Source organism: Jatropha curcas, chromosome 3, assembly GCF_041381405.1.
Source record: "Jatropha curcas cultivar XTBG-Jc1 chromosome 3, XTBG_Jcur_1.0, whole genome shotgun sequence".
Classification (NCBI taxonomy): Eukaryota; Viridiplantae; Streptophyta; class Magnoliopsida; order Malpighiales; family Euphorbiaceae; genus Jatropha; species Jatropha curcas.
The window spans coordinates 2,419,331-2,443,475 of NC_143153.1; the positions used below are offsets into that span (position 1 = coordinate 2,419,331).

The following is a 24,145-nucleotide window of genomic DNA, read 5'->3' on the forward strand; positions in this document are numbered from 1 at the left end:
ACCTGTTCTGCCTGATTTTCCTCTTAAACCAGAAGTGAAGAAGCATATAATCTGATCACAGCTGGCAGATTGCTCCATTTCTTGTTCGGGTTAGTTTGTGTTTTAATTTCCTTCTGGTATTAGCGAAGGCCTGTGATGATTTTTTTTTTTTCCATCTCTCTTTCATGTATCAGAATTATCAATTTCTTGTATACACAGGTGGCTTTTATTATTCAACGCACTGAATAATGTTTGAAATAGAAAAAAAATGTTATGAAGATGAAGTTAATTCAGTATTGGTTAGTTCATAAAATGAAAGATTAGTATCACTTTGTTTTGCTTTTCAAGTACTGGATTTTCTCTTGAAAGGTACTTGTTTAGTAATTTTTGTCTGTACTCCAATCCAAGTCCAATTTCATTATCCTGATAACAAATACTACATCTATGGAATATTTATCTTGTGAAGACAAAAAATTAAGTTTCTTCAATAATGTTGTTATTCTTACAAACTCTTGCATCAGATGCTACATCAATTTTAATATACTTAGAAAATATTGACTCTGATTGGTTATCCTGATTTCCAGATATTTTGTTGATGAGCTCAGTGCTTATGGGCTGTGATGTCTTTCTTCATGGCTGCACTTGGGACACTAGAAAGGCGATTCAAGGAAGGTGCTGATCAATTAGTTGCAGAAATTAGATTGTTTTAGGAGTCTCTGGAGTTTAAAATTACTTTATTCACTGAAATTGAGGGAAAAAAAAAAAGTCTTGTTGTCATGGTTTGTTACATATCACTTTATTAGGAAATAATAACACTTGGAATAATGCTTGCCAGGCAGGAGTCAACTTCAGGTATCTCAGGGAGGGAGAGGATATTATGTTTAGTTCCACAATTCTTCTTTTTTAAACTTTGATTCCACCTGGAATATCTTTATGATGTTCATGTCAATAAGATAGAGTGTTACTCATGATGTTTTATTAGTGTGTATTTATGTGTCATTACTCTGTTGTTTTCACTTTCTTATGACACTATTATGAGTCTCTCTCAACCTCTCTCTTACTGGATACAAAATGGAGCTTTGGTTGAAGAGATTATTCAGTGTCTTAAATCCATAATGAAACAAACTTATGCAAAATTATACTTTTCTGGTCTTTACCAACACCAACATCATTACTTGAAAGAGAAAAGAAGAGGGTAATCATTTCTTGGAAGGCTTGTTTTTTTGGTTTTTACTAATTGTTGGGTCCCCTCTCTTCCATAATAGCAGCCTTTTATTACACTTGCCTCCATATCCTCTCTTTGTCTGTCTCTCTCAATATCTATTGATGGAGAGAGAGAAACCGTACCTTCTATAGTGGTTTAGGCAATGATTCTCATACGCATGCTTACATTTCATTCCATACTTTTTTATCGTCATGTGAATCAAAAGCCACCTTATGTTTTCATCTCTACACGAATGAGCTCCATTTTTGGACTGAATTGAAAAAAAAAAAAAGTTTGTTGATACTGTTTAGCTATTCTAACTGGAGATGTGAAATTCACCTTAAAAATAAACTTCAATGACTTCTAATCAACATTTTCGACGTACTCAACAAAAGTTCAAATAACAATCTAAACAGACTACGATTTTGGAAAATTCTGCCTGCCTCACTTGAAAAAAGCCAGATTGAAAGGAACAAAAGTGAATTAAAAAAAAAGTTAATAATCTCACTCATTGCTCAAATTCAATAGGAAAAACTGCTTTTCTGGATCCCCTGGCATGACCAAATGGAAGCAATAATCTTTGGACACTGTTACTACTTTCTTCATTAGTGTTCATCCCTATCTGATGTCTATGTTGTTGAATAATAGCATGAACACTTGAATAAAGCTGTCGATCAACAGCAGAATCCAATGAAAATGATCTTCTAATCGGTTGGATAGAGAACTGATGATCTTTCCCTCTTACATCAATACACTCATCCCCCTTGATCGGAAGGTGATGGCGTTGTTGCGATTTTAACTTTCTAACCTTCTGATCCATTTTTGCAGGTGATTGACTCCTGAATTCTCTTGTAACATCTCTTTCTTGCTGCCTATTAGGTAAAAGAACTCCTTCCTCTTCTCTACTTAATTCTATTACGACGAAATCTTCATCACCACCCATTAAGCTATCAGTGTAAGGCTGTGAACCCTGAGGCGAAGAGCTAGGCGCAATGATTTGATCAATAGGATATCTACTATTAGTGCCTGAAATGCTTGTTCTACAAAGTGGACAATTAGAATTGCTCTGAAGCCATATATCAATACAATCCAAGTGAAATGAATGGCTGCAATTAGGAAGAACTCTAAGCATATCTTGTTCACGAAACTCATTCAAACACACAACACACCCACATATGCTTCGTTCTTCGCTTTCTCCTCTTCTATACTGAAATATAGGAATTCCGCGAATGACAGATTCATCGAGCCCTCTATTATTCCACATTGTTGGAGAGAGAGCTATAAATGAATCTTCACTTCTTCTAGCTCGCCAGATAGTAACGCATCTCAGCAAAGTATGCCAGTTAGCACAACATTTGTTTACAAAGACATAGTAGCAGAAGAGCAAGAAAGCTGTGACGATGATGCTTAGTACAGCAATGGAGAGTATAGGAAAAGCATGATCTGAATTAGGTGATGAAGGTGTTTGATAGATAGAGTTCTTGAGTGTTCTTGCCATGTCAGAATAGTTTTGCATGAGAAATGTTAGAAGTAGAGACAAAGAAGAGGAGAGGAGTTGACCAATGGGTTTAGGGTTTTTTTTTCCATGGAGGAAAGATTATACTTGTACAGAAGGTAAAGAGAAAGAGATAAAGGAAAGATTTCATTAGAAAGGGAGGAGATAAGATTTAATAATGACAAGAAGAGGGGAAAAGGACAGTAATGAGGTATTTAAAGATTCACTTGATAGTTGATAATAATATGTAATTGAATATATGAACGTGTAATGTAAACTTGTGATAGACGCAAGTATGTCGTGGTGTGGTCTACACTTGAAAGCTACCCCTTAATGCTGCATGTGGAGGAGCTTGATCATGATGGTTCATTATTTTTTCATCCATAACAAGGTCCAATAGGCCAATTACTTGAAAGCCCCGAAGTTTGCATTCACAGACGAAATAGGGCTTCTTGTGTCCTTTTGTGGGCCTAGCTAGATTAAAGGTTCAAGCCCAATTACTGGATGGCCCATGGGCATGTGACTTTGTGAGATAGGCCTATCTAGTAGAAGACACTATTACAATCAGTCAGACCACCAATACTTTAATTATAAAACCAAGCATATGAAAGAATGTTAATTTTATTAAAATCTGTACCTTAATCTATTAAATTTGATTAAACCTAAAGTCACTCTCTACACCTGAACCCAAGAATTAAAAAATTAGGGCTGACCTTGTTGGGCCAATAAGATAACGATCTACCACAACTAGCTTTCTATTTTTATAATTATTATGCATTATTGCATTGTATTTTAATAATTATTTTGCATTATAAAAATTAAGACAAATCCTTAACAAGTTGTATAAAGTATATAATAAAGAAATTGACAACACCATAATCACTATGATCATAGCACACAAACGTCACCACAAATCTTCCCCACCATTTAGAATAATTCTTTTGTATTTAAATACTTAATTATTATTATTTTTTTTTTTTTTTGTCTTTGTAATTAATTAATATTAAATAAGGTGAAAGGCTCAACTTTTTATAGAGCTTTTGATGTTCATTGTTTGAGTAGATGTGTCTAATTGTTTAAAATAATGATATATTTTATTATTTCTAAACACTCCATTTTCTTTGGCTTTTTGCCTCTAAAAGATCCCATCTTTAACATCTTAGCCAAAAGGTAATACCAAAAATTGTAAGATGAATGCACCTAAACTACATGGCCATCCATGTGACTAAATTTCATTAGCATTCCCTAATCCATCTTAGGCATTGTCAAATGAGCACTTAAGAACCTAATGGTGCCCATTTTTTCATAAAAAAGAAGAAATATTTTTAAATTTAGAAATAATATTTTCAAATGCAATAGTTGATATATATGATGTTATACACTCTCAGTATTGCTTAAAGACTTAAAACTAAACTTTGATTCAGGTAAATTAATCCAATAATATTCGTAGTTTAATTATATTGACGTTTAACTTGATTAAACTATAAATTTTTGAACTACTAATATTAGAGTCATTTGAAGATGGAATCTAATTAAAAAAAGAAATCAAGTTACTTAAATTGAGTTTTGTTTTTATCAATGTATAAAAGTTGGGTCCAATTGAAAGGAAATTCAAACAAACCCATCTAATGTTGGCATTAGTTCATGCATCAATGGAAGCAATCTTTCTGAATAACAATATAATAAACAAAAATGAAAAACGTAAGCAAGTGATTAAACATACAAACGTAAGCCATATTACCTCATTAACAACTCAAAAGCATGACATCTACCTTAATTATTTTGCTAACACATGCATTACTAAAACTTTGTCTCTTTTCAACTCAGAATCTTATAATCGCACCTAATTATCTTTAATATTTTATAAATCTAGCCTCATAGAAGTCATCAATCAGATTAAAACAATTATAAACAACTAACTAACATTAACGTAAGCTTGATGACCAATCAAGCTTATGTAATCACTTGAATCACCTAATGACCTCATTCGGATTTTGGGTAAACTAAAATGGAAGATTATATAATCAAAAATACCCAGAAAGCAGAATCTGATTAATCTAATTATTTCGCATTTCCAGTTAAAAAATCAACCAAAGTTGAGAAATCAATGCAACGTAATCGACCTGACATCACCAAGAAGAATATGAAAATATTAAAAATGTTGAAGAATAATCAGAGGAGGAAAAGTGGTCCTTCTTTGCTCAAGCCATCATCAGCTCTATTTGCTTTCCCAGCCTATCTCAATCATAGGGTTAATCTTTATTTCCCATTGATCAGAAATTTTTAAATCTTTTATAGATATTTGGTCCATTTGATGATTAGAGAAATTGCATTTTCCACCTAATATATAAATGTCAGAGGCATGCAAGTATTACAGCATAAAACAACAATGGAGGAAAAGGGTAATGAAGGAGGATCAGATGTTCGATATAGAGGAGTAAGAAGGCGGCCATGGGGGAAATTTGCAGCAGAGATTCGAGACTCGATGAGGCAAGGTACTAGAATATGGTTAGGGACTTTTAATACAGCTGAAGAAGCTGCAAGAGCTTATGATAAAGCTGCATATGCAATGCGAGGTCATTTAGCTATATTAAATTTCCCCGACGAACACCCTCCAAAAAAGGTTCATTCTGCTGCCTCTTCTTCTTATTCTTCCTCCTCTTCTTCTTCTGCTTCTTCTTCATCTTCTTCTTCTTCTTCTTCCTCCTCAATTTTACAGAATGTGGAAAGAAGAGAGATTGAGCAAGGGAAACAAGTGATTGAATTTGAGTGCTTGGATGACAAGTTGCTCGAGGATCTTCTTGATTTTGATGATCAGAATAAAGATTGAACCTTTCATGTTATAGAATTGGAACTACTTATCAATGTTCATAAACAGAGTTCTGAATAAAAATGGAAATCCTTCAATTTGGCGCCAGATGAAGGTAGTTAGTTAGTTAGTTAACCTTTAAGTACTTTGTGGGTCCCTTTCAGTGACCCTTTTTAACCAAAAAAAATTAACTGTATACCGATAATAATCAGATGTAGTTCTATAAAGGATGTGCTATGTACTAATAATTTTAATTATATATGTTATTTCTTTTACTAATCTTTTATACTTGATTTTGATTTCTTCTTTAGTTTCTTAATTACGACAATCTGGATTGATTAATGGAACTGCAGATAGTGGGAAATGGGTAATTTATTAAATTATAAATTAAAACCTGCTATTTGTCTCACCTGATTAAACTTTTGTTTCTTATTTTTTTTTATTTAATTGAAAAATGTTGAATGATTAATTGGCGCCAAAATGCTAAATTGACTCCTTTTCTCTACCACATTTTAATATGTAGCCGTCAATTGAAAGTGTTCATTTTTGATTGGCTATTTGGAATTGCAGCTTTTGGGCTGAGGTGTTTTATGACATAAGATTGATTATTTTTTTTAGGTCAACAAATTCAAGAAGACCTTAGTTGACCATTTGACCTTCTATTGATTCCTTCAAGACCATTTGCTGTAGGCAATGTAATGTATACAGTGTGCATACGTCATTTTATCCAACTCACCCATTACCAAATAAAAAATGAAAAAGGAAAAAACACACTCTTCTCTAATCCATATTTTAGTCAAAAATTTTAAATTTAAGATTAATAACTTGATAATCTGGGGCTGAAAATAGTATTCAAATGATATTATAATTCAGGTGTAATGTTATTAATTGAGATTTCTTTTAATTTTCTTTTTATGAAATATGAAAATGTACTCTGCAGACTTGCATAATTAGAGAAAAAAATGGAAAATCAATGTTTAAACGTTATAAAAATTACAAATCAAACAATTAAATGACCAAAAATTTAAAGAATTACGTTTAACTTAAAAAAAGAAAAAATTCAATCGGTATAAACTACCAATGAGCCTTATTATTGCTAACTTCTTTTGTTTCAAGAAGATCTTCCAACAATTTATTATCCAAATACTCAAACTCTATAACTTCTTGCCCTCCAGAAGAACCCACCACGCCATAATTAGCAGGAGGAGCAGAAGAAGAAGAAGAAGAAGAAGAAGAAGCAAATGACGGCAGGGGTGAGCTGTGGCTATTGTACTGATATTCATTAGGGAAATTAAGAATCGCTAAATGACCTCTAAAAGCAAAAGCTGCTCTGTCATATGCTCTTGCAGCTTCCTCCGCGGTTTCAAACGTTCCAAGCCACCGCCGTGCACCATTTCTTGTCGGGTCACGTATCTCTGCTGCAAATTTACCCCATGGACGCCGGCGAATTCCGCGGTACCGTGTTTCTGCACTTCCTCTGTCTTGTTTCTTGGAGTTCTTATTATTCCCTACTTGATCAGTTGCTTCCATGTCTTGGTTTTCAGGTGAAGAAAGATTTTAGTTTCTTGATTATCAGATGACCAAATAGGTAAAAGGAATAACTATTAACCAACTAAAAGGGTCTAGATAGTTTGATTTCAAATTTGGTGGCACGTTTTAGAATAGAGGACATATATATAAGAGCATAAAATGATTGTGATTGGCAAATTGAAAAAAAATAAAAGATGGGTCTTAATTGACGGTTGGATTCTATTGTGTACTTGCAAGGAAGCTTCTCACTTTTATTTGTTGGGAAATGGAAATTTTGCTTACACCAATATGTTTTAAAGACCTAAAATGCCTTTTTGGAACATTATTGTACAAGGTAAGCATTTTTTTTTTTTTTCTATCAAGGTTTGATATTCTTTGTGTTCAATGGATTTGGGCAAAAACAAGCAAATTAAGATTCATACTCCATAATAATATAAATATGCAGGTAGTGGATGCTGAGGTTTTCACTGACCTGGGCAAATATTTGAAGTTCTTTGTGTTATGGGGGGCGGGTTAATTTAATTAATTTTGATACTTTATTCGTATAATAATATTATAAATTAAATTAGAACAATCGAATACACTTATCTATTCTTATATTTTTTTTTTCTCATTTTGTCACCATTAAAAACATCAAATTTGAATCATTTGCTCGTTACTCTAATTTGATTTTCACTCAATAAATAAAAGCGTAAAAACCCTAATTTTTATTTCTCAAATTTTACTTAATCAAATCTCATTTTTGAATCTCAAAGTTTAATACAGTCAAAATTCACGAATTTCAATCACATATTTCTCTAATGGTGGTACATCAATTTTGTTACAAATCCAAAAAACATAACTTTGATTAGGTTCAAAGTAGAAAAGCCCAATTTTTTTTTTTTTTTATCAGCATTTACTAGAGAGAAATCTCAAACCTGGATTCGTATCTTTAGGGTACCATGAAAAAGTGAAGTCCACTTGCACATATAGACTACAAAGACATAATAATTTATAGGAATATCTTTTAATTTCTATTCTTGAGCGTAAAGAATTTGAGTTATTTATATTTTTGCATCATATTCTTTCTCTTTCTTTTTTTATAATAAATTAAAAAAAAAAGATTAATTAACAAAATAAGTGGGAGATCTAGATATTCCGACTAAGTATGAGAAAAGCTTTAATTAATCTTTTAACGCATGTTTGACATATTTATTAAACTCAGCCCGACCGGAGGGATCAACTTGGAGAATCAGCCTTAAAGTTGAGCACGTTTTGATTTTTAACCATTTAAGAAAGAAAATCAGATTGAATCGACTGACTCGTGATTGAATCGGCTAACCCGTGATTGAACCGATTGATCCATACAGACCAAATTGATCTGGACTGACTTTTAGATATTTTAATTATTTTTTATTTTAATAATTTAATTAATATATGTCATTAAAATTTTTATGATCCATTAATTGAATCATTGATCCTCCACTAATTAAAGTAATGACTCATACACCCAATTCTTTAGCTAGGTTAGAGTACTACCTTATTGCTGAATTAAAAGGGGCAAAAAAAAAAAAAAAAAAAAGAAAGAAAAATAATTTAAATGAAACAAATATATAAATATAGATTCAACAGCAATAAGCACATCTTAGCCTTCGAATCCTTCATTAGTAAGTCATCTTTTTGGAGCAGTTTAGAAATCCTATATTACTTTTTCTGCCATTTAAAAAAAAAAAAAATTGAAAAGCGAAACGGCAATTCAGCGATCCAAATGTTATTTAATAATTTAAAATTTATAGTAGTTTAAATTGAAAATTACATTTTTCTGATATGTAAACAAATATATATATAAAATTGAAAGGCAACAATGGAAATTATTATTGGGCTGTTGACTGGTGAACACTGAGCACAGCAAGTAGTCTAACTTTTAAAGTGGATCAAGTAATTGTTGAATTCAAGCCCAAATATTTGAAAGGCCCATTCTTTATTTTAATTTTTTATTTTAAGCCGAAGGCTATAAATTATAATAGACGACGAAGTAGAATTGACTGCAACTATGTCCAGACAAGACAAGGTAGTTTTTTAGTTGACATTCCAAATTTCTGTCTCTGACTGACGTTTTCAAAGTTTAATTACCATCTGAAAATGTTAAAGCAGTAATAAAAACATATTTATTTGAATTGCTAAAAAAAAAAAAAAGCCATATATTTAGAGAATACATACTTTGAAAATTGATTAATTAAATGTCTAATTTGGTCCACAATTACTAAATTACTAAATTACTATTTTTTTTTTTTTTTAATTTCGCGCCTTCCCTTAATCGGTTAAAATACAAATAAAAAAAAATTATCATACAAGTTTTAATTTTTTTTTTTCAATTGATTAAAATAGAAATATATAATTCACATTCATAGAATTTAAACACTTAAATATATGAATTTAAGAGAAACAAACCTTAAACAACGTTGTTAAAATTAAATAACTCAATTGCATACGAGTGTTGAAAGCTTCTTAAATATTAATCCATATAAAAACTATTCATTGGTGTTTTTTCACATCTTTTAACTAGTAGACATATTTAATTAAGAAAATCCAAAAATGACATAATTGCTTATTCAACAATGAAATAATATATATAGACCAATAATTTGAGGATACCCTATTGAAAGAGAACATGTAAGAAAGAGTTGCCATTAATTTGGATTTTCTTCACAAGTCAAATCTTCTTGACCAAATTGAAGCACACTCTCTCTCTCTCTCCCCCAAAGCAAAGCAAAGCAAAGCAACTTCAAGGAAAGTGATTATATTTATATTGTATATAGAAAAATTGACGTTTAATGGCCTTCAAACCTAGTTTAGTGCATGCATTTAACCTTTTTTTACCATAAAGTTTTTGTTGCATGACATGCCCAAACACCAAATCTGATTTTGTTGTCCCATTCTTATGTTTTTAATTATAAACGTATAAAAATATGGTTTTTTTTCCTAATCCCATGTCTTAATATAGGTCAGCTTATCTTGATACATTGCTTAAATGGTTTTTTTTTTTTTTTTTTTTTTGCTTTTAATTAATATTCCTAAATCATCTTTTCTTTTGACGTTTGACTAAAAACTCTATTTGAATAGTGTACACTTTCAAACACACCCTTATTTTGCTAACTACGAAGATCATTTTTCATGTCATAAAGTTAATAGTGTAACTGCCTTAAGTGTCATTATTAGCGTAATACATTGTTTAGCATATTTAATTAGCTATAATTAATCATTAATTACATGTAATTAATAGGCCTTCTTTGACAAGGAAACTGCAAAGGTCCCTCACCCACACTGGGTGGTAGTATTCAATTATTGGTTCAAAATCTTATCACCAAAAAACAGGTTCAAACTTTGGACATTTCTAGAACAGTCAAGACCATTCTAGAAATAGTTTGATTTGAAATGCCATTTAAGCCCCTCCTATCCTATAAATGCTTTGAACAAATGGATTTCTTTTGTCTAATTTCAATTATTAAATGAATTTTTGCCCTATACATTATTATTAAATAAAACTAACTAATAAAATTTATGGAACTTATTTTTTGTGGGAGTGGAAATTTAATTGGATTATTAGTTTAACAGTGGAATATTTATTTTGTAATCCAATAAATTAAAAACTCAAACCTTAACGTATTAAATATTTAAAAATTCCTATTCAAATTGATTCATAAATTATATATTGCAAACAAATTTAAATGAAAAATGAGTAATTATACATATCTTTTAAATAAAAGTAATTAATAAATTTCTTAAAATGAATTAACTAGAAGAAGCATATGCCATTCATGAAGAGTGGATAAAGATGGAATCGAGATTTCCCTTTCAACTCAAAAATATAAAATATATTTGAAGGATCAAAAGCACTCAAAAGATGCATGCACTTGCTCCTAAAGTTAAATTGCACCAAGGGAATATTGGCAACTAAAGCCAAGTTGCTTATAAGTATATTTCAACGTTCAACCCCCCCCAAAAACCAAAATTGAAGCAAACCCTTGTTTTTTTGCTTTTGATTTAGGACACGTTGTATATATGTGCAAAATTTTTTGACGTGATCTATGAGTTATACAGATTCATGAACCTTAATTTGATGTTCCATTTCTATGGTCCCATCAACCAAAAAAATTGGCAACTTGCCTGAAATTGTAAGAAATAATGTCTAATGAACAGTGATAGTAGTAGTACACTCTAATTGACACTCAATTTGTCTTAAATATTTCTTTTTGCATATGCAAATAATAATTTGTGTGGATATCTCGATTTTTACTAAAACGAGTACGATCGCAGATACCAACTATATCCTCGATAATTGATTCCATAATTCGTATAAATGAAAATAAAATTTTTGAAAACAAAAATTTTAAAATAATTGAGTATATCGAGCTAAAAAAAAAGGTAGTGATAAGTGAGTTTATTTTATTTTATTTTATTTTGAGAAGAATAAATGGATTATTGGATGATTTCCTATTTAGGTAATAAGTTAGTTGATAATTGATAAGGTCATATTTCTTACATGAACAAGAAAGGTGGCTATAAATAAATAATAAAAAGAAATTAAAAACAATTTCTAAAACAAGTTGAGAATTGGGAATTTATATTTTATTGATTTTAATTGGTTTCTTGGACAATTGAACGGAATATTCAATAATTATTGTTGACCAAGAAAGTAGGTTGAAATATAATTAATGACCCTTTATAACTACAAACCCAATTCTTGGATTGACTGTTGATCTTGGCGCCGGCGCCGGACCGACCATGGAATCTTGAATTGGATATGTATCATCAGGTAGGTCAGGAAAAGTTAAAAAGAGAGTGTGCCGGACTCAGTCATTGGTGGAAGGATGTAATTAGTTAATTAAATTAATGATAATGATGATTACTATATGATAATAATAAATAATTAAGTGATTTTCGTAGGTTGGAAGTGACCATGTACTATGAATCATCAGGCACTATTTTTTTTTCTATAAGGGCATTTCTATCTACTAATCATTTTGTCAAAATACTAAATACTAAATAATCATTATCAGAAAAACAATCATGTCCATAAGTGAAACATTTCACATCATGTGGTTCTAATTGGTAGAATTTACATATATTGGGATTTATCTTTGTATTCATTGATCAGGGTCCAGAGAGTAAGTTCTCAATGACTATGACCATATATATAGAGAGAGGACCAATAGCCACCATTATCACGTGACAGGAGCTTGCTTTTATTGAATTTTTGTTTTCTTTTAAATTCATTTTTGGCTTTTATTTAGAATCTTCTAACTTAATTGAGAGGTTTCATTGTATTGTTTTTTTTAAATGAGACGGAATCTCCTTGGATTATAGATTATGAAGGTTTTGGCTTTTTCAATAAATGTATTTTTTAAGAATTTAATTTTTATTCTCATCTTTATAATAAAGATTGAAATCACTTATTATCTCAATCAATACCTTATTAATAAGAGTTCTTCTATTTCTTTCTTTTTTTTAGGAAAATAGGAGTTTTTTCATTGATAGTAATATATAATAATAGTAATAATTAGGAGGGAGTATGAAATTGAAAACTATAAAAATCGTCGGTTTAAATAATTTCGAGAAATATTCATTTCGACCGACTCTTTATTTATCCCATTTTGAAAATAAAATAGAGTGGATATATATAAATATGTTAATATCCAATTATATATATATTATGTATTTCCAATGAAACACTACTTTATAATATAACCTTTGATTATTTGAAATAAAAAGTCAAATATTTGGTGATTGCATAAAATGAATTGTTTTACTTAATTGTTAATTATCAAACCTAATTTGAGTGATTTGTCACTCTTAGTAGACTTTTTTTTTTTTTTGTTCTTCAATGAACAAATATCAATGGACTTGCCAAATATATACATCAAACATAAATAAGTTTTTTTCAAATTGAACTAACCTTAATTATATGTTTGAGTCGATAAAAAACTTAATATGATTAGGTGGCACCAATTATTCAAGAAAAAAAAAATGGAAAAAGACATTTAAAAAAAAAAAAAAAAAAAAACTGTCACAACATGCACACTATAGCAACCCTTTCTTTCTGGAAGACATAGAAGAAATTCAACCTTTCACTCAAAATAGATGTTGTCCTCACCAAGACCTTGAAAGCTTTCGAGAACCTCATAAATGGGGGATGTATACATACCTCTCCTATAAAATACCAATTTTATGACCAAATGTCTTTTTTCACAAATCTTTTCAGTTGATGTCACGATAAACCCTGACTTGTATTTATATATTTGATATATATATATATATATTTTACAGGATTTTTTTACTTAGCATTTTCAAGTTAAAATATGTGTATTGAGAAGGTTTGATGGCTTACAGGGTTTAGATACTTGGTTATATTAAGTTTTTTCTGAATTTTAATAATAAAAGAAATTTTACTGAGCAAAAAACAATATTTGACATATAAATAAATTCAACTGAATCAATTTATTAAATTTTAACTCTAATTTCATTTATTAAAAAAAATATTCATATTCAAACTTGATTGAAACTCAAAAAATAAAGTTCGATCTAAATTCAGTTTGTAGCTTTAAAAAAGAAAAATAATGGTGGTCTTTGAACTTGAATTTAAGAACCAAACTTTTTTTTTCCCCGAATTAAATTCAACTTCAAATAATGACTTGATTTATTTATAGTTCTAGAGGTCTATATATAATTTTTTGGGGATTGACTTGTTCAGACCGGTCTCATGACTCTCTGTATGGACAAATCAATAAAAATATAAATTTTTATTGAAATTAAAGTGGTGATAACAATACATGAGAAAAAAAAGGATAAAATAGAAACGCTTTTGAAAAATTTCATATTTTCATTAGTTTGGTCCATATGATAGGTCATTAACCAATCTAGGCAATTTTTTTTTTTCTTGTTTTTTAACGACGAGGGGCAAAGTTAGGGTCTGCCAAGCTAAGGTTACCTATTCATTCCAAATGCTATCTTTATGTTCACATGAATCCTCTTTTATATATGCTTTTCATGCGAGTCTTGATAGATTCACATTTTATAACTTTACCCATTTATGCAAAACGTGACTCATTTATTATATCAGTTAGTTATACAAATTATGTAAAAAATTTTTTTTTTCAAAAAAAGATACTACCACAACAAGTAAATTTCTCAATAAACTAAAAATGAAAAATAAAAATTCTATTTTAATTTTTGAAACATTAGAACGGTAATATTATTCAAATGATATTAATATTCAATATTATCTTCGAAAAAATGTAATTTTTACGCTATAAAAAAACTAACAACAAGATCTAGGTATAAACAAGAAAAAAAAAATATTAAATTAATTTTGTTAAATCTAGTATTTATTGTAGATAGAAAAATATCACATGCACACGGATTTAAGTATGAAATATTGTATTGTCCTTAGATCTAGCTGCATTGCATAAGCATCTTTGAAGCTGTGGACCATATGGTAAGTTAAATATCTGCAGTCTGCTGCTCATAGGATATTTTGGTTGTAGTTAATGTATCCATGAGCAGCGTCTTATCCCTTTGATTCGAGTTGGATTTAATTCTAACACAACGAGATAACAATTTAATTAATACAAAAAGTTTATATTTCCACTCAAAAAATAAGTTTCCATGTTTAATAATAATAGCTTATTATGTAGTTAGCTTTGTCGTGTGAAAAATAGTAATATATATATATATATATATATATATATATATCTCGAGTGTCCCAGAAAAGAAATGGATGGATGAAAAATATTTGTTTAACTGTGCGTTCAACTGTCAAACTAACTGTCCTAGGTTTACAACTCACAGGACAGGGCAACAAGAAAAGGTCATGCCATCGTGTACAGACAGATAGGTGCCACGTGGACAAGAACAGTTAAAATTGGAGAGGATGTGTTACGTCATCAAGATGATGATGCAAAATCAGCAATTTATGGGTCTAAGCTCGCCGCCGTGCGTAATTTGACTCACGTGGGCGATTGTGGGCCCCACAGAAAGAACACCCTAAATTTTCCCCTCATAGAGAGGTTCTTACGATGCAGCTCAAAGCAGAGTACCCTGAAAATCTAACCATCCTCGTTCAAGATTCAATAATAATAATAATAAAATATTATATTAATTTATCCTCTAAGAATTTTTTATTTCAAAAATTAGCAACTTCCTACTCTTTGTTCTTGTGTATATATATATATATATATATATATATATGTATGTATATAAAGGGTAACGACTTTGCTTATCAAGAACATAGTCAAGATCCAAGAACCAAGAATGGAAACTATTTTCTTCAACCAATACCTAAAACCAGAGCTCTCTTTCGATTCTTTTGAAGAATCATTTTCTTGGAACGATCATAATTCATTTGTTTTCGAATCCAACTCTTTCTCTGTCAATCACTCCGAAAAAATGATTCTTTTCAACGTTCAACCGGAAACCACCAATAAAGAATCGTCGGAGTCAAATTCTTCGACCGGAGCCACTAAAGGAGAAGAAGTAACATCGAAAGAAGAAAGAAAAGAAAAAAGCTATAGAGGAGTAAGAAAGAGGCCATGGGGAAAGTACGCCGCCGAAATAAGAGATTCGACCAGAAATGGTATCAGAGTTTGGTTAGGAACTTTTGATAGCGCAGAGGCGGCAGCTTTAGCTTATGATCAAGCAGCATTTTCCATGCGTGGTTCGATGGCCATACTGAACTTTCCGGTGGAAGTAGTAAGAGAATCGCTTCAAGATATCAAATACCGGTTTGAAGATGGGTGTTCGCCGGTTATAGCGTTAAAGAAAAAACATTCGATGAGAAGAAAGTCAACAAGCAAGAAAAGTAAAAAAGAGACTAATGAAGTAAACACTAGTAGAAAGCAAAATGTGGTCGTATTGGAAGATTTAGGAGCAGAATATTTAGAGGAGCTATTGAGTTCATCTTGTGAAGGAAGTCCTAATCCTAATTGGTGACTATATGTTTATAATCTGTTTCGAAACATTTTCTTTCAATATTATTTTCTTGATTCTTGATAATCTTGATTATGAATCTTGATTTTCTTCTTTTCTTCTTCTTCTTTTTGATTTTACCTTTTGTTTGTTATAATCAATTTCTTGCGCAGATGGTGGGGTTAAGCTTTCTTTGTCCATCCTGTTTATTTTGGTTCTGTGTAAAGTTGAAAATGATGGAATATGTTTATTATTAGAAAATAGAAATAATGCGAATGCTTTCCCTTCTCTAAATGTTTCAATTATTGCATTCAATTCTAAGGAAAGCACAGAAAAAAAAAAAAAAAAAAAGATAGAATTATCTCAACTGCTTTCATGAACAACTTCAGCTTTTGAAAATTCATACTATGCACAAGTGGGCTTAAAGAACTATATTTCATTCACAAATGGGTTTAGATAATAAATGCATAATTAATTGTTTATATAATAATGCATAAATACTTTTACTCAGGTAATTCTTCTTCATGCTTATACTACTTATATTATGTTCTTATTGTTTTCTTGCATGCCATATTCTTCAATTTAGCTCTTGAAGTTTAGCTTTTACCTCTTCATCTCCAACGTAATATGCCAAACGAATTGTCGTGTCAAAAATTATGATAACAAGAAATTAAAGAATAATAAATGAATAATGGAATTTTAATTAGAGAAATAAAAAATGAGTTCTTTATGTTCCTTATTATAATTGTTTTACTCATTTTTCTCCTGCTATACATTTATGTGGTGTGCATGTAAACCGTACTTGTCTCTTTATATGCCATGTCCAAATCTAAGAAGCTAGAACATAATAATCGTGTCATATTCATTTCACGTGAACACAAACAACAAAACTGTCGTTTTTTTTCTTTGCAAGTGTTCCCACTTTTTCAGTACGTGATTAATTTTATTTTTAATATTTGTGGATATTATTACATTTGGCTTATTTAAGAACACTAAAATATACATTGCATGAGGTCTATTTTAGTGTTCTTAAATAAGCCAAATGTAATTTTACATTCTCTTATTATGATTGCATCGGTTGAAGTTATTATTTTCATAATTCATGTAGATTGAGTTAATTGTATATATGTCTATATATATTATTCAATTGAAATTGAGTTTGATAATTAGTTTCGAACCAAATTAACTTCTGTTTGTTATTGTTTTTGTGTTGTTTGTAATGTATTTGACTCGGTTTTCTCACTTGATATATCTCGACTCGATTGGCATACGCGGAGGCCTATTGACTTGGGTTTAGAATCGGGCTATATAAATTTTTTCTCGAACTTAATTGATTAATAAATACAATTTAAATTGCTGACGAAAAAAACTGAGTTTAATATAATATTTAGTTCCAAAGATTATTTTTAACATTGATTTGTCAATCTCCGAGCAGATTCCTACATCTTTATATGAGTTTCTTCAACAAATTATAAAAAAATTTTCTAGCCGTATTGCTATATATTTACGAATAGCCTTTTAAATTATCAACAATCTATCTATGTACAGAGTAATTGATGTCCCTTTTTTTTCAAAAAAAAAAAAAAAAAAAGCTTCTTAAACAAATGTTTTCTAGATTTTTTTATATTTAAAAAATTCAGAAAATTAACAAAAATTATTTATGTTCAAAAGAAAAAAAAATTAAATCATTGTAAAGAAAATGTCTTCCTTAATTTATTAAGAGAGGGAAAAATTTTTGAATATTAACAAATTAATTTGTTATAATAAAAATACGTAAATGTATATATTTGTTATAATTCATCAATGGCTCATAATCATAATTGTCAGCTACTGTTAATCAACGCTAATCAGCAGTTACCGTTTGTTAATAACTACCGCAGTTAATTATCTTTATGTTTTTTTTTTTTTTTGTATTTAACTATAAAAATATGAAGTTTTTTTATAAATCTAGGTATTTTTAAGCCTTGTAAAATTAAAAGTTCTGCTATTTATTAGCTTCTATTTTGAAGAGTGTTTATTAAATAATTTTCAATATTGTAATCAAAAAATAAAAAATGAATTATTTGAAAAGTATTTTTTTAAGAAAATATTTCCTTTTAAGAAAAGTATTTATTAATGGTGTTTGATATTGTACTTCTCTCCTTTTTTGTGTTAAAAAAAAATGCTAGATTACAATATTAATTTTAGATTAATAGATTATATATATAAGCAGAAAATTAATAATATATTTTTCTTGTTCCCTGTAGGCTATACCTTAGACTTGGTTGATGTAGTTTTATAAATATTAATAATGAATATCCATCCAAAAAATAATTAATATAAATGTTTTAATTTCATCAACTTGGTTAGAATCGAAAATAAGATGATTTGGCAATAATTTAACTTTGTATTTTACATATTTCTGCCGTCCAAATGTTTCATTTTTAGTTACATAATTATTTTACAGAATAACAAAAACTATGATTGTCATTATCATATTAGTTAGCTAGATCTATTGAAAGGCACTTTAATATTTTTTTTTCTGAGCTTCTTTTTCGGTCAGAGCAGAGTAGAAACAAAGAAAAAAAAAAAACAATACATATATTTTACTGTTTATTCAAGAGTCAGTTCCCCTAAATTTCAGAATTTTTTAAAATTTTCCTAGTAAAATAATACAATCTTTTTAATTTAGTCCTTTTAATTTTTAAATTTGGCTCCATTCCTATTCTTATTTATTTATATTTTATATTTTATTATATTTTTTATCTAATGTTTATATAAAACGAATCTTCACCCTCGTTTGATGTAGAAACACACAAATAAATTAATTTTATATATATATATATATATATATATATATATATATATATATATATATATATATATATATACCAATAACTGTGACACACATATTCGCATATTTAAATATCTTTGACAAAGTCGTATATGCGAGTTTAGACTTTGGGATTCAAAATTTATTTTTTTATCATTTTGAATATTAAACTTACTTCAATCTTGGATATAGAAAATGTAGAATATTAACTCCAAACTTCAGGAATAAGAAACAGCTGTGAAAATTGGATTGCCTTGTTTCTGCTACGATTAGACCAGAAATTTTCTTTTTTTTTTTTTCCCCCTCTTTTAAATAATCTTCATGTTCTACAATTTTGTTCTTTTGAGGAACATGTTCTAAATTGTTGATTCCTAGTAAAAGGCAACAAAAGTACTAACCTTTTTTTTTTTCCTTTTTGGTTCATACAAAATTACTAATTATATATAATTAATCTTTCATTTCCCTTGTCCTCTACATAAATTCTTCAAAGGTAGGTATATAATCAATTAATTAATTAATAAAACATTTTGTTCAAGTCAATATGAAGAGAAGAGAAGAGAAGAAGGAAAACGTTGAACCCAGAATGTTCAAAAGTGGGTTCTAATTGATTCAACAATATAGTTAAGTTTCAAATTTCAATTATATATTTATATTTGTTAATTAATTTTCAATACAGAAGTAAAATAATTTAGGCAATGAAGCTAAAGATTAAGGAATTGCACATGAAGCATCCAGCGATACAACAGGATCTAATCATAAGATTTAGTCAAATGAAGAACATGTAAGACAAGATTGATCACTTCCAATGCAAAACAGCAAAAACTATATTTTCTATGTCTATATAAAGAAGAGTTTCTTTCTGTGCAATTTAAAAAAAAAAAAAAAAAAAATTATCTACAACCCTTGTCTGCCCTAATTCAGTGTTCTTACATGTGTGTCCATGTGTATGTTGCTTTTTTTGGTTTTCGTACTGTTTGGTACCAGGATATCAGTTGAAAACATTATTTCAAATTTTCAGATGAGTTGTTGATTTATTTTATATTTTGAAACGAAGAACAAACAAAATGCATATCTATTCTTTTTCTGATAGGAAATTAAGCGCAAAACAATATATTATTCGATCGGTATTCATAGTTAGGAAATTTTCAGGCAACCATTGAGATTAAATCTTCTTTCCAAGCAATGTTAAGCTGCATGCAACCTGTTGTTGAACCTTGCTAGCTTCCCTTTTATATATCGGAGCTGATATATATATATATATATATATATATATATATATATATATATATATATATATATATATATATATATATATATATATATATATATATATATATATATATATATATATATATATATATATATAGAAAGAGAGAGCGTGCGTGTTACAGAACATATATATATATATATATATAGAAAGAGAGAGCGTGCGTGTTACAGAACACTATAAAAATTATTTAAAAAAACTGTTACCGAATATAATCATATATACTGAGGAAGAGAATCTCAGCATTTTACTGCAACATTGTAATTAGATATTTCAAATCTGCATACTAAAAGAGAATATAACATATATGTATATATATATATATGTATTAAAACTTAAAAAGGAGTATAAATGGAAATATTTTGTATAAGTATGGAATTATTTATAATTTAAAAAATACATACAAATAACGTAAAGAAAAAGCATATGCCAACCTCTTAAATATTATCTGTCAGCAAATTTGGAATTTAGTGGCCGCCTCAAATTTGTCTTGTAGTGTTTTGTCAGTTACTGCAAATGGAAGTGCAGATTTAGCCATTCTCGTCTTTTCCTGTGCATAGAACACACAAACTTTCTATACTTAATTAGCATTTGTTTGCCCTAAAAATTTGCAATTTCAATGCTCAAATTAATTAAATATTGCAGGTGAAAAAAAGCATCCATTTACGTTTTTTCTTTTAGTGGATGATAATTTCTACTAATTTTTACATATAAATTTATATATCTTTTATAACGCGAATAAATCCCCTTTTCAATATTCAAAAAATTTATACACATATAAAATTTAAAAAGTTTATAAATAAATATACTTATTTTATTATTCATCCTAAAGGTTAAATTTAAGTAATAAAATAAAATGAGAATCTATCTGACAGACTGTGCTAGCTAATACTTAGAGTTTACATTAATATATTGTTAATATGACAAAATTGTCACACAGTGCTAATTAATTCTTAGAGTTTATATGTTAATATATTGTTTATTTAATAATATTGTCAGACAGTGCTGATTAATTTTTAGAGTTTACATTAATATATTATTTATTTAATAATATTTTCAGACAGTGCTAATTAATTTTTAGAGTTTACATTAATATATTATTTATTTAATTTAATAATATGCCAGCTCAAACACTTCTCTCACTCCTACTTTGGTTCCTTGATAAAATTAAATCTCAAAAGAGCTACCATCTACACATAGCTTTCTTGAATTATAATAATTTTTCATGTTGAATATTATCATGGTTGTTGCTATTTAATTATAATAGCCAATCAAACAAGAGAAAGTACCTACATGTATGATCCAATGGAGGAGTAAAAAGTAAAAGCAGAAAAAAAAATGAAAATGGTGGAAATTATAGGGTTAAAAAAGAATATTTAAGTAAAAATAGCATTGCAATATTTTCCTTAACTCCCAACTAATTCTAATTGTAGGGAGAAAAAACTTAAAATAAAGTAAGACTACATCGATATCTTGTAAAATAATTATACAAGTGAAAGAAAAAGTGAAGATTCAAAAGCTATTTGCTTATAATTAGAGTTGTTCGAATCGATTCCAATACACATGATCTGAACAGTACACGAATATAAAACTGTGGATGAAAATAATAAATTAATATTAATGATTATTGAACTGTTCAAATCGTGTTGAGTATACTAATCTAAAATTCATTTTAAATATCCTTATTTGTAATGAAAAAAGAATATCTGAAAATGATTTGACGATCGAGAATATATAGAAGATTCGTATATTTTAAATATTAAATACATATATATTTTTCTTTGTTGTGAGAGGGAAGGAAGATGGGGAGAATTAAAGAAAATACATACATAAATAAATAAATACTTTCAAATCCTTTAATTAACTCATTTAAAAAGTAATATATGCGTTAATTTATAATATATACTAATAATTGATATGTATTTTCGTACTCAACTTCGACACATATTCGTATATTCCAGTCTGTAATTCAATATATAGATTTGGATTTTAGTAGCCGTCACAAATTTGTCGTCTAGTGTTTGGCTTATATTCACCACTAACTTTAACTTTCACTTTCACTTTCTTATATAATATTAAAACGTCATATCGTTTGCTTAATTTCAAGAGGAAGCAATTAAAGGCTTTAGTGCGAAAGGGGATTTATGGAACTTTTTACTAATTGTTTTAATTTATTTATATAGTGGGTCGGTCCACATGGAATAGCTAGGGTTTTTGGCTGTACCATGAAGTAGTTCATCTCCTATATATTTTAAATTACTGATTAATAATTAATATATTGTGCCATGCTTATATTATATATAATTCCATTAACATTAATAAATTGTATACCAATTTTCGAAAGCTTCATTTTTGTGCCTATGTCCAAATTATTATACCTTTTTTTTTTTTTTTTTTTTGAGAAGAAAGCAAGGAATGAGGTTGTTATGTTCGATTATGTAATAATAATAATAATAATAATAATAATAATAATGCATCTATCATCTTTCAAATGCTAGGAGAAATTTTTTGTTGGATAATGATTTATCAACGAATTATTCTCTCTCTCTATATATATGATGCTAGCTGAATTTGTCTTAGACTGTGAAGGTGTTACTGCAACTAGTTAATCATTGAGAAATCAGATTCCAAATGTATAAAAAATAAATATAAATTTTTATTAATATAGATGTTTGTCGGTTCTGTTGGATATATATATATATACTATAATCATATATATTTTTACAGTCAACTGTTGCACACATATACATATGTAAACTCCCTAGATCTTATTCATCGAGCTATGTAAATTTTTATTTTATTCTCATAAATAAATTTGTCACCTAGTATTATATATATAACTTTTGCTTTTCTTTTTAAATCCTTTGCAAATATATTATTTTATTTTTGTACTTTTCAAAAAATATACACATAAAATTCTACAGTTAAAAGCACAAGAATGTATGGTCAAAATTAACTCTACTGCTGAAAGGGAGAAAGAAATCCATTCTATAATAATAATAATAATAATATAATTAGGTGATACACCACCAAATATTAATCAAATGAAATGCAATTAGGATAAGATAATCACTATTTTTATGTGTAATTTAATGCAGTTTAGACTTTTCAATTACAAAATATAAAGAAATTAAGCTGGTGATACAATCTTAAAAAAATAAATAACAGGTTTCTATTGTATATATAACTTGAAATTTAATAAAATGTTTTAATTATTATTTTTTTTAGCTGTTAGCTAATAAGTCACGTATAATATATAATATGGTCATTTCAAACTTAAAACTGATATACCTAAGAAACAACTCGTACTAATATTTCATAAATAAGATAAAAAAATTTATATAAAATTAAGTTGAAATGTTGAATATAATTAATGTATAGTCTTCAAGTCAAAAACATATTCTAGCTAATTAATATATATACTACAAAAACTTGTATTTGAGTATTTCAAATTTTGTTTTCAAGTCAAGATAAGAACAACAGAGAAAAAATTTCCCAAATGGCTTCTGTTTTGACTACCCATCTAAGATATATACGGTAGGGCATGTATGTGCTAACTGACTGAGATGAGCTGCAAAGGAGATGTTATAATTTCAAATTTTACTATGTATTCCCACAAATAATACAATTTTCAATTATTAGTTGCATATATAATGGCAATCATTTTACCAACATTACCCTATTGCATACTTATAACGTATATTTAAATATGAATTTTTAAATCACCTTTATTCGCGGTCAGATTAATCGATATTTTATGCATTTTTTATTAATTTATAAAATAAAATGTTTTTATACGCACATTTATTGTATATATACGTAATAAATTATTACATATTTATAGACAGTCAACTGTGACACACATATTCGCTTATTTAAAAACCCTAAATTTAAATTCGTAGATTCAAAAATATACAAATTAATTAAGCCGTCCCAGATTTGTCATCTAGCTAATATTTGTTATTTATTGGTTGTCTAACTTTGAATCTTGTTCATTGGATTTATAAAACCTTTTACTAAGTAGTGGAATTGAAAGGTGAAAATCACAAACCCTACACTTTACACATCTTGATCTTGATGTATTGCATTTCTTTTATCTTCTTGAT

The 24,145-nt window shown here is 28.5% G+C and overlaps 4 protein-coding genes across 4 annotated transcripts; 2 read left to right on the forward strand and 2 right to left on the reverse strand.

Annotated features, from left to right (window-relative positions):
* Positions 1-1,495: 1,495 nt before the first annotated feature.
* On the reverse strand, positions 1,496-2,862 carry LOC105644553 (RING-H2 finger protein ATL16). The gene has a single exon (XM_012229942.4). The coding sequence runs from the start codon at positions 2,697-2,699 to the stop codon at positions 1,692-1,694; it is 1,008 nt and encodes a 335-aa protein (XP_012085332.1). The 5' UTR covers positions 2,700-2,862; the 3' UTR covers positions 1,496-1,691.
* A 2,055-nt stretch (positions 2,863-4,917) lies between these two features.
* On the forward strand, positions 4,918-5,693 carry LOC105644551 (ethylene-responsive transcription factor ERF098). Its single transcript, XM_012229940.4, has one exon. The coding sequence runs from the start codon at positions 5,041-5,043 to the stop codon at positions 5,506-5,508; it is 468 nt and encodes a 155-aa protein (XP_012085330.2). The 5' UTR covers positions 4,918-5,040; the 3' UTR covers positions 5,509-5,693.
* Positions 5,694-6,437: 744 nt separating this feature from the next.
* Positions 6,438-7,174, reverse strand: LOC105644552 (ethylene-responsive transcription factor ERF098). Its single transcript, XM_012229941.4, has one exon. It carries the CDS (start codon positions 7,015-7,017, stop codon positions 6,562-6,564), a length of 456 nt encoding a protein of 151 aa, XP_012085331.1. The 5' UTR covers positions 7,018-7,174; the 3' UTR covers positions 6,438-6,561.
* Positions 7,175-15,090: 7,916 nt separating this feature from the next.
* On the forward strand, positions 15,091-16,248 carry ERF15 (ethylene-responsive element binding factor 15). Its single transcript, XM_012229939.4, has one exon. The coding sequence runs from the start codon at positions 15,307-15,309 to the stop codon at positions 15,982-15,984; it is 678 nt and encodes a 225-aa protein (XP_012085329.1). The 5' UTR covers positions 15,091-15,306; the 3' UTR covers positions 15,985-16,248.
* The last annotated feature ends 7,897 nt before the right edge of the window (positions 16,249-24,145 follow it).